The sequence below is a fragment of the Dermacentor variabilis genome, chromosome 5, assembly GCF_050947875.1.
Source record: "Dermacentor variabilis isolate Ectoservices chromosome 5, ASM5094787v1, whole genome shotgun sequence".
NCBI classification, from domain to species: Eukaryota; Metazoa; Arthropoda; class Arachnida; order Ixodida; family Ixodidae; genus Dermacentor; species Dermacentor variabilis.
The window spans coordinates 160,630,415-160,642,470 of NC_134572.1; the positions used below are offsets into that span (position 1 = coordinate 160,630,415).

General features: G+C 45.7%; 1 protein-coding gene across 1 annotated transcript in view; it reads left to right on the top strand.

Moving 5' to 3' along the window:
- LOC142583286 (protein maelstrom homolog) overlaps positions 1-12,056 on the top strand; it is a 60,057-nt gene that overhangs the window by 32,329 nt on the left and 15,672 nt on the right. Inside the window, exons 11-12 of the mRNA XM_075693694.1 lie at positions 300-345; positions 2,845-2,994. Of these exons, the coding sequence (XP_075549809.1) occupies positions 300-345; positions 2,845-2,994 (196 nt within the window). The remainder of the gene's footprint in view (positions 1-299; positions 346-2,844; positions 2,995-12,056) is intronic.

Consider the following 12,056-nt stretch of genomic DNA (forward strand, 5'->3'; position numbering starts at 1 on the left):
ATGAGCATTCACAATCACATTTCGTCTTGCTTTAAGTAACACTTATTTCTACAAAAATCTTCTAAACAAAGGCATCACTAATAGTCTAGAACATATGTGAACTTCGACCATTTTCTCATATAATTATCAACTTCTTGCTGCAAAGTCAATGAAAATGTTTTGGAAAAATAAACTACAAGTTTAACTTGATCTGGTGTTTGGCTTCAGTGTCCCTCTGTAACGCCTAAGGCAGGCCGACTGGCTTTGCCTTCTTTCACGGAGGTTGTCTTCACAGCTTGGTTATCTTTGCCTTTACTCAGGGCCCAAGAGTGATTCCATCTCCACAGCCTGGTCCTTTCAAGGCCGGTGAGTTTTCGCTTTGATGAAAGGTGTGCTTGCAGCAGCAAGCCCATAGCTAAATGCATGTTGGGACAGGGTGCTGGGAGGCCAAACTTGCGAATTTTTTTTTTTTTAAAGCAGAGGTTTCAGTTCTCATTCAACTATGTAGAGAGAAAACAATTGTTAAAGGACGTTGGTATGTTGTGTGCATCCCGAAGGTATAATGACAGTACAAGAGCACATTTTCTTTTTGTATGATGACTGGAATGCTCAAATCTACAAACTGAATTAATGGCACGAATGTATCCATGCTGTGATCTTGTGCTTATGCAGCAAAAAGAATGCACGAATGATGGCAACAACAAGTGGAGGTAACAACAATTGTAGTACTCCCACTTCTAATTTGACAGCAGACCTGCATACAAGAGTAATTTACATTTATAGGTAATGCAGCCCTATTACAGGCGGCTTCTGTTAGTTCGACTCCATTTAATTCGATTTCTCGCATGGTTCAATCCAAGCCGAAGGTTCTGGCCGGCACCCTTGCATTTCTATGGGCCCAAACTTTCTTTATCTCGATCCTAAACTTGACCTTGCCGGATAATTCAAACCTGACGAGTCGACACAAGCGCCTGACCCCAATAGCAACCTCTTTTAGTCACAGCATCTGTCTTGGCGAAGTTTAGGAAACAGTGTTGTATGAACACCTGTAATAAAAAGTCTCCAGTCGAAAACGCCTATTTTTCGGCCTGACCTAGGAAGGTTTTCGAGCAATAGCCGTAGCTCACTATGCCTAATTCTGGTATTTAATTTTAATTTTAATTGTGCTATAAATTTGAAAGGGGTCATTGCTTGTCGCAAAATATAAAGTTAAGACAAAAAAGAAGACAGTGAAGCGCCACTTCACTTGTGCTTCACTGTCTTCGTTTTTCTGTTCCTTTTCACGAAGTCTATTTTGCGCCATAATCAAGTATACCTAGGAAATCCAAGCACGAACTTGCTCAAGAAGTTCTTTTAAAATGAAGACATCAGTTTATTCTACCACCACTGTTTTGTGCGAAAGACAAACTGTAGCCGATGTCTGCGTCATCAGTGGCCAATTCATCTGGGCCATTCAGTCACAGGGCATCCTGGTCATGAGAATGAAATTTACAAAAGAATAAGAATAGGTTAGAGCACATACTGCGAACATTACCACGTGTTTACCGACAGCTTACCACTGTCTACGATCATTGCATTCTACTGGTACTATCATATGATATGGAGGTTAACAAAGAGGCTTGAGAAGTTGTATAAGGACTGTGTAATGAATGATTGGACGAATTATGTTAAGCATAACCTCAAGACACAGGAAGACGGCAGTGTGGATTTGAGCCCAATATAGATTAGCCAGTGTTCTAGTTGACGCCTGCTGTAGTGGTTGAGCAGGCTATATGTGTAGGGCAGACAGCCAGTGGACCATTGGAGTTACACAATGGGTTCCGAGTCAAGTGCAATTGAGGATGGTAGAGAACTAGGTGGTGTGATAAAATTAGGAAATTTGCAGGCATGTAGGAAAATCGAATAATTCCTACTTGTTCTCTGTCCTCAGCAGGTGTGTGCATTAGTTAATTTTCACCAGAATCGTTCATTTCGGATGTATTTGGCCATAGACTGGCTAATTCGGACAACTCTGCGAGCGCGGAGCACCGCAGCTGTGTGATGCAGTAGCGCAGAAATGGCGCCATCGTCCTACAGAAACAAAGCGGCAGAGTTTGCAGAACCCTTTTCATCAGCGGAAACGGTACAGGAACAACAGCGGCAGAATGCAGTGTGCCTATTTGGCCATGACCTTTAACCTTTGCTTACAGTCATACATGACACCGTGTCAGCCGCGTGCTTTCTGAGCTGCATAGTTACCATCCATGATTGTGTTGATAGCGACCACGGTCTCATCCGCAGTGGTTACGGCAAGTAGCAGTTTCCTTTCGACTCAATGCAATGCGTGCACAATGTCACAAGCACGGCAGTAGCCGTCGAGGATGTTGAGCTATTCTGCCGTGGGGTACATGCTGGCATCAAACCAGCTGGCTGCATTGCCGTGCACAAACGGTTTGTTATCTCACTGGTGAAAAAATTGGGATGTGCATGCGGTAATGAAGAGGTGGGTCAGGCGCTGCAGCTGCACTGTGAAGGAAGTCTCAAGGCCTTCGCCTCTACAAGCGCCATTCAGTCCTGAGATGGCAATTGCAGCTTCCACGCTGCTTTTGCGCAAACTAAAGCAGGATTTGCTGGTTTATTGAGCAAATAAGATCATGTTGATGTAGTAAGCATTTGTTTACTGTTTTCTTGATGCATTCAATTATTCGACTTCGCTAATTTGACCAAATGGTCAAATGATAGTCCCATGAAATTCGAATTAATGAGGAAGTAACGAGTAAGTGCAGATGGAGGCCTTCATCCTGCAGTGGACATAAAGTAGGCTGGTGATGATGAGTGTGCATATGGACGGACAGGCTAAACTGAGTTTGCTGTCGAAATGTGCAGGTGGGGCGTGTGCATCCGTAGATTCCTTGGTGGATGAGTTCCCATCCTTAGGAGACTCCATGCTGGGTCGCAAGCCCCCTGGCTACTTCGGGTATTCCAGCAGCACGACGTCTTACTCGGAGTTGAGTGACACGGCCAGCGTCACATCGGGTGAGTGGTGGGACAGCATCTTTAGTGACGTGAAACAAGAGCTCGGCACTATAAAACCACCGAGGAAGGAAGTACTAAGAGCTTTATTAAAAAAAATTTCCAATGCATAATGGAAAGCAAGACAGTTCGAATGTTGGACAAGTGTACCTTCTGTCCTGTAGCTTTATATTGTATTGTTGTACTCCCTATTTTCCAGCCGAGCACTGGAAATTTCTTAAGTTAAAATTCCAACTAGCTGAACTTTTTGTCCAGTTTGCTCCCATTAATTCAACCTGCATTAATTCAACCTTTCAATCAAACTCAGCTTCAAGTCCTTGGCTAAAAACCATGCACTGTTGTGTAAAGAAAACTCGTAAAGTTTGAACTTGATAGCATGTTACTTTGGGTAATTCCATCCCCACTGGCACTTCATCATGTGCCACAGTGCTTACTGAAAGCTTGAAATCAAAAGAAATTCAGCAGACATTCGTACTGCTTCCTTCAGCATGAAGCTGTTTGTTGCCTACAAGCAAAATCGACACAACATACAGGCAACAAACAAAAATATTTTGATGCGAAAGTGTCAAATGGCCCATTGAGTGAACAAGCCTCGTGTCTCATCTGTAGCAGCAAAATGCCACCAAAGCTCCCATTGCCACTGGGTGCAATGCCACGGCACAAGCGCGCCTTGACGGAGCAGAGCTGGTGAAATGGAACACCTTCTGCCTCGTTGGCGAACCAGGTGTTGAGTTAGTGGATAGTGCTGCGCCGTCTTGGTGCCAAACCATCGAGCTGCGCCAAAACATTTGCTTCGAATGAAGTTGGCAAATTTGGTGGGATTTGGTGGTGTTCAGTGACAACCACACAGCCTTGAGTTATCTAAAGCTAAAACCAAGCTAAAGCAATCTGTTTGAGCGTCGGCATCTTTGGAGTGTGGGTCTGTTTGGTGGCGCATTGAAACATGGCTGCAGGGAAAGGAAAACCCTTTGTACTATCAATGCATTATGAATGTTTTACGGAAGTCTTGCGTGTTTGATAATACAGTTGATCCCGGGTATATCGAACCCAGGTATATCAAATTATTGCCTATATCGAACAGTTGAAAAATCCCCTTGGGAAACCCATGTAAAAGTATAGTGCTATTGTTCGCGTATATAGAACTCCCGTGCACCGCCATATCAATGCATCAAACTCCGCGCTGAGCTGCGCCCTGCAAGTGCACTTCTCCCACCATACCTCACCCCTGCAAGTGCGCTTCTCGTCATGAAGCTCTCGTGATGCTCCTGCGATCTCACGCGCGCTGCCCCGCACTCTGAGAAAGGGGCGTGTGGGTAAAAGACACGTGACGAGGAGCACTTGGAGTGCGATTGGGTGTGAAAGGGAAGTGGGAGGGAGAAACCACGCTGACCACACGCGCCTGTTTCCTGTGTTTTGGTTGGCTGACACCGCTGGCGCAGTGAGACGAACGAGGTCAGTGCAGCTTGGGCTTGTGGTAGTGCGGAGACCCAGAGCAGTGCGTCTTTCGATTCGCTTTGTTCCTTTTATTCACGAGGCCAGCGTGAAGGCTCGAGACTCGTGTGGTGCAGTGCGTTTTTCTTTCCGCTTTTGGCACGTGTTGCGGAGCCATGGCCGCGAAAAAACGCAAGAATTTTGATTTTTCAACAAAGGCGGACATCATTCGACGGGTGGAGGCTGGCGAGAAAAAGCCGTCGGTTGCCGCGGCGTTCGGAATTCCTCGCAACATCCTGAGTACAATCCTTAACCCTTTCGGCCCTGGTGTCCTAAATATAGGACACATAGCAAAACACGCGACATGAGGCTAGAAACCAACCAAAACTACCGAAACAAGAACCGAAACAGAACTTGGGACATCGCTGTTGACATGGGCATCAATGCCGATGTTGTTGTGGCCTTTGCAACGACTGGAGACGACGACGAAAATGGCGGACGGCGCGTGCGACGGCAGTGAAGGTAAGCGAGATTTTGCGATTGGTTTACTCAACGACTAATTTGCATGCTGCCCCTGAGAATTATATACGTTCTTTTTAAGACCTTCGAGATGCTAAAATCATAGAGCAGCTTCTACATTGGGCTGTATGTCGGTCACAAGAGGCCACGAATGTCGTGTCCTATATAAAGGACACCAGGGCTCAAGGGTTAGCGATCAGCGGGAGGTTTCACTGCGGGGCGTTCGGTGTTTACTTTTACGGGAGCAATAATTTCGCGTTGTTTTTTATGTAGGTGCGACAATACCTACTGCGTTGTTCTACTCGGCAAGGAGATTGCCTCGCTCAAGAAGGCCACGTCTCGAAGATCCGGATATTATCTTTGCTGCACTGGGCAACGGCGATATATCGGACATCGACGATGACGAAGAAGAGGTAGACGAAGCAGGTGAGCTAGACGATGCAGTGGACGGCGACTGGGACAACCAGCAGGAGCTATCTGACTCGTCGGACGAGGAAGAGCCGGATAAAGAGAGCGCTCGAGAGTACGGCTCCTGGTGCAGGAAACCATTTGAAAAGCCAGCTGCTGAATTCAAGCCGGTAGCTGACGAGTACGAAAGCTATCGCGATCCTCTTCTCACGCCTTACGAGTATTTTTCAAAGTATGTGCCCAAAAGCGTGTTTATTGAGTTAGCCGACAAGACCAACACATACTCAGTTTTCCAAGATGGAAAATCAGTGCTGACAAATGAAGAAGAAATCAGAAAACTTATTGCACTTCATTTGACAATGGGTGTTCTGCGCTATCCGCGGCTGCGCATGTATTGGAAGCCTTCAATGAAAACAGAACTTTTGGCATCTGTAAACATGTGCAGGAATCGCTTTGAAAAGCTCAGGAACTGTCTTCATATTGTAGATGTAAATGGAGATCACAACAATAATGACCGCTTGTGGAAAGTGAGGCCACTTCTGAATTCATTTCAAGAAAGATGCCATAATCTTCCTTTGGAGGAGCGCCTATGCATTGATGAACAGATCATTCCGTTCAAAGGGAAGCTTGATATCAAGCAATACATAAAAGGCAAGCCAAACCCCTGGGGCGTCAAAGTGTTCATGTTGTGTGGTGCGTCGGGAATAATTTATGATTTTCTCGTTTACCAAGGCTCCACAACAGAACTTAGCTCAGAAATCAAGAAAACGTTCGGAGTAACAGGCGCCTTTGTTCTCCATTTAGCATCCAGGATACCTGATGGCATCGGGCACAAGTTGTTTTTTGATAACTATTTCACCTCCCTGCCTGTGCTCCGTGTGCTGCTTGAGAAAACAATTTATGCTGCTGGCACTATTCGCCAGAACAGAACTGAAAAATGCCCTTTGAAGACGGAAAAACAACTGAAAAAAGAAGGAAGAGGGTCATCAGACTACCTCGTGAGCAGCGACGGAAAAATTGTGATCACACGATGGATGGACAATCGAGCAGTAAACCTGGCATCGAATTTTGTTGGCGTTGATGATCTAGGCGATGTGACAAGGTGGAGCAAAGCAGACGGGGCTTTCATAAATGTGAAACGCCCAGCAGTTGTGCAGCAGTACAACGAAAGCATGGGGGGACTAGACAAGACGGATTTTTTGGTGTCCCTCTACAGGACCTCAATTCGATCGAAGAAATGGACACTGCGTGTAATAACGCACTTTTTCAATTTGTGCGTCACAAACTCGTGGTTCGAATACAGGCGCCATGCCGAGCACCAAAAAATCAAGATGAAGGATCAAATGAATTTACTAGAGTTCACTCTGAATGTAATAGAGAGCTTGGCAAAAGCTTGCTCTGCCGGGTTGCCACGGAAGCGCGGACGGCCATTTTCCTCTCCACTTCAGCCGCTGAAGAGGCCGAACTTGATTGAAGTGAGGCCAATCCAAGACATTCGGTACGACCAAACTGGTCACTGGCCTTCAGTAGAGGAAGAGCAGCAGCGATGCAAGCTTGAAGGATGTAAAGGCAAGCCCAAGGTGAAGTGCCAAAAGTGCAATGTGCACCTTTGCTTATCTGCAGCAAAGAACTGCTTTCGAGCCTTCCATACGCAATAGCCTAAGCCTTTGCTAGAAAAAGCTCCAAACAACTGTTTCTGTCTGAAAATAAACTTCAGATTGCAACTTTGTGTTTTGATTTCTGACAACCTCCAAGCCCTGATGTCCTATATATAGGACATAATCCAATCTCGAACACCAATGAGTCCAAAAGGTAATATTTGATTGTAACATGCTTTTTGTTGGGTAATTAGAGTACTTAAGGCAAAAAAAAAATTTCCCGCGCCATAAAAATAACTCAGGGCTGAAAGGGTTAAGGAAAAAGCCGATGTTAAGCTGAAGGTAGTGCAGTCCAGTCGCCCTGGAGCATGTCGTGTGCGCGTCCCAACCTTCAGTCAGCGCTGACGACGGCGTGCAAGCTGTAGTGGATCGCGCTGGTGCGGAGATTGTGGCTGACATCATGGGTGACGAAGACGCACACTTGAGCAGCGGCGAAGGTTCTGACGAAGAGAACCAACCACCATGCACTGCAGCTAAACTTGCATCAGCTTTCAGCATCATTTGCCGCTGTTGTGGCACAATGGAAGGAGCTGGCCTTTCTCATTTGGACACTGTCAGCAAGCTTGAGGTCAGCTTAATGAACTTGATGGTGCAGAAGAAAGAGCAAGCAAAGGTTGCAGATTATTTTCTTCCGAAATAAAGTGCTCTGGTCATCGTGCTGTGTTTTTGTTTTTTTACACACCTTGGAGGCACAGATCGGTAAGTTCCTGTTTGTCACGACATCGGAAAACTGCCTTGAGATGTGTGCAGTTGTTAGAGAAGCTTTTGACATGCATATTTTATATTTCGAATTATCGATATATCGAACTATATTTCGCGATCCCCTTCGAGTTCGATATATCCGGGATCGACTGTATACGGACCAGCTAAAGATGATTTGAACTGGCGCTCTTTTTTAGGGCGGTTGGGAAGGAAAGCTCCACTCTTAGCTGAATGAGTAAGTTGTACAGTCTATCAGTGTATGTTTTAGGGCTCATTGGGCTCAATTGTTGTTGGTAAACCTGCATTGATTAGTGGTGAACACCATGCGTGTAACGATAACGTGTATTTCACTTGTGCACGACGTCCCGTTACCGGAACGGTAGTGCAGTAGTGCTGTTTGCTTTCGTGAAACTTCTTGACCAGAAATATCCAATGGCAACTGTAATCATCACTCAGATTTTGGCTTCGGGTCCTCTACAGTCCGCACAAGCTTGCCACACAGACTCGGACTTCTGCGGTTGCAAAATGCAAACCAAGGATGTAAAGTTAGGTTTTAGTTTACTGCTACGGCTGGATGGAGTTCGTAAAGGGTCGGACATACGTGAATGACAGAAATTGCGTTGGTGGTAACGATATTCACGACACAACTTGCTCAGGTCGAGCCAGAAAATTTTAAGAAATCATTGTTTGGCATTCAGAATATATCAGTCGCATTTTCACATTTACTTTATAGGGCAGCCCTAATAATTGAGCTTGTGGAAAATATTAGTTGTCGACGTTGGTCAGAAAGCCATTGAACACATTTTTTTCCCCTTCATTCCTTTCATAGTGTTTGTGAACAAACTACGTAGCATGTATGCTACTACTTCACGTGTTGATCCCAGTGCCACAGGTGGTTCTGATGATTCGAGATAGCTGGCTGGGCGCCTTTGTACACGTGTACAGCCAATATCTGGAATTTCAGTGCTGTTCACAAATATATGCAGTGTTCGCAATTGCGATGACCTTTCCTGTGCCGCCAATACAACATCAGCCGACATTATTGTCCTAACGGAAACATGGCTGAATGATTCTGTTAGAAGCATGGAAATCCTCCCTACCCAAAAGCAGTACTGCATATTTCGCTGTGATAGCACAGTTGCACATGGTGGCGGTGTTCTGGTCGCTGTCTCTGATCATCTTGATAGCCTTCACATTGATATTCCTACGACACTAGAGTTTTTATGTGTGCAGATCACGACTGAATACCAAAAACTTCTATTGTGTGCATGCTACCGTTCGCCCTCTACTGTGATTGGTTTCTCCAGCAACCTTTATGACGCGCTAAGCGCTGTGTGCACCAAATTTCCGAATCTTGTAGTTTTTTTATTTGGTGATATTAATTTCCCTAGTATTGGCTGGTCTAGCGTTTCGTATACCACTATAAACTCTTCGTCAGAATCCTCTAATTTTGTAAATCTTTGTTCCGACTTTTGTTTAACTCGGGTAATAACGTAGCCTACGAGGGTCACATCCTCAACATCCAATGTGCAGTGGAATCTCGATGATACAAATCTCACGGGGCCACGAAAAATATTCGTATTAGCCGAAATTCGTATCATCCGAACAATTAAAACTAGCTAAATTAAAGAGTCAGAGGTGAACTCACTCAGGCACACGTACGTAAAAAGCATTTATTTCTTGAAGAAAAAGTCTCTAACGTCCTTCTGCTTTGTCAGGTCACTTAGCAGACTTTGTCCAAATCCATAAAAACGCGTGCACATGTCGCTGTTTTCATCCGCGGCCATAGCACGCCTCAGAACTTCGAGCGCTTGCAGCGTTTCAGCCGCCGGTGGTGGTCCTTTGCCGTCGCCCACGTCTAACACAAAGAACGCGGCCCAAAGCACAGCAGCTACTCGGTCCGATGGCACGCGGAAAAAGAGGAAAAGCACAGAAGCAACAAAAGCGCCACCGCTTCAAACTCTTCGCGCCCAGTCGTGGCCTCCGCGCTGTCCAGCGCCGTGTCCGCGCCTCCGAACCAAAAGAGAAAGGGAGAAATCGCGTGACTGCGCGCTGTTCTCTTTCGCGGCCGTCAGTGGGGTTCATGCTCGCAGTCGCGTCCGTCCGTGCGCTGGAATCGTGCCGACTGTGGCCTCTCCTCCGCGCAGCGGCGCAACCTCGTCCCTTCCTTAGCAACCGGCATGCCGGTCGGGGGCGCAGCTTCGCATAGCAACCGTGACGTCACACAGTAGCGGTAGAACAAGTGTGCGCGATTCGGCGGTGGCAGCTGCACTGCCGCTCCTTCGCCAGACGTCTTGTTGCAGTCGAGTGGATGTGACGCACGGCTCCGAAGCGGCCCAGGGTTTGCGCGCCAAGCAGTTCGGGGAAGCGGCAGCGTACGCCGGATTTCCCCAACACCAAACGCCAGAAGAACAAGGAGCGAATGCGCATGCGACGACTGAACATGTCACCAGATGCGAAAGCAAGGGAGGCAGAACGGAAACGCCAACAGCGACTGATTAGATCGCCGGGTATCAAAGGCAGGGAAGCAGAAAGAAAGCGGCAGCAGCGACAGGCGATATCGCCGAACACCAAAGCGAGTGAATTAGTGCGCAGACGGCAGCAGCGACTGGCCATTTCACCGAACAGCAAAGCCACGGAAGCCGAGCGCAGACGGCAGCAGCGCCTAGCGGCAGAAGCGACAGGCGATATCGCCGAACACCAAAGCGAGTGAATTAGTGCGCAGACGGCAGCAGCGACTGGCCATTTCACCGAACAGCAAAGCCACGGAAGCCGAGCGCAGACGGCAGCAGCGCCTGGCTTTCGCCAAGCACACTTTAGAATTTCCAAAGTGTCTTCGGTAATTTTCGTATCAACCGATGCGGGTTGAAAATTTATTTGTAACAACCGTTCTCTAGCACATTGCAAAGTAATGGGGCTCGGCAGGGACCACAGAAAAATTTGTATTATCCAGAAATTTGTATTAGCCGTGATCGTATCATCGAGATTTCACTGTATTAGACTTGTTGCTAAGAACGGTCCCTGATGCTGTATTCAATATTACCCATTTATCAGGTACAGTATAAGCGATCATTCTTTATTATGTGTCATGTTGAACTTCCCTGCTCGAACGTCGCATAACAATATAAAAGTAATATATGATTATGCTAAAGGAAATTACACTGCAATCAATAAAACACTTGAAGACTTCCTTGACGAATTTCTGGCAAACTTCAACGAAAGATCCATAAATACCAATTGGCAACTTTTCAAAAATAAGCTTTGCGAATTGGTCGACTTGTATGTTCCTCGAAAAAAGCTTTGAACTAATTGCGACTATCCATGGCACAACCACTGATTAAAATGTCTGGCAAACAAAAAAAGGAGGCTTTTACACAAAGCCAAGTCATCTGGAAAGCGTGAGCACTGGTCAGCACTCCGAAAAACTGTTAACAGTTACAAGAAGTCTTTAAAGGAATCGAAGCACTACTACTTTGATGTGATGTTGCCAATGCTTCTAACGAGCAATCTAAAAAAAATTTTGTAGTAGTGTCAATAAACGAGAGTAGTCACCTATATCCCTCGTTTACCCTCAGTCAAACCCTATTTCAAGCACTGACGTCACTGAGATCCTTAACGAGACCTTTAGTGCAGCTTTTTCAAGTACCGTAACTGACATTACTGATGTTGGAGACTATGCATGTAACATAAGCTTTCCAATGGACCCTGTCAGGTTTAGTTATGACGGAATTATCAACATAATTAACAATTTGAAAATCTCTTCTTGCGGGCCTGATAATATTAACACCAAAGTCCTGAAGAATACTAAAGTGTACTCTGCAATTTTTTTACTGAAGATATGTGAGCAATCTCTTGAAACAGGAGATATACCGCACAAATGTAAACTCACTAAAGTGATTCTACTCCATAAATCTGGCAACAGGCATTCACCCTTCAATTATCATCCCATATCATTAACTTCCATTTCCTGTAAAATCATGGAGCATATAATATTTTCTAAATTATCTGGTTTTCTTGAATAATTTTCGTTTTTCACACCTGCACAACATGGTTTCAGGAAACATTTTTCCTGTGAAACACAGTTATCTTTCAGCAATGAAATTTATTCCATTCTTGATCAAGGTTCAGAGGTCGACGTCGTCATCTTAGATTTTTGCAGGGCTCTTGATAAAGTGTCCCATAGTCTGCTGTTGTCCCGTAGTCTGCTCATCTTCATATCAACCCGAATGTTCTAGCATGGATTCATTGTTTTTTATCTAATCGCTTGCAGTTTGTCCACGTTAACGGTCATTAGTCATCTTCAATGCCGGTTACGTCTGGGGTACCACAAGGATCGGTACTCAGACC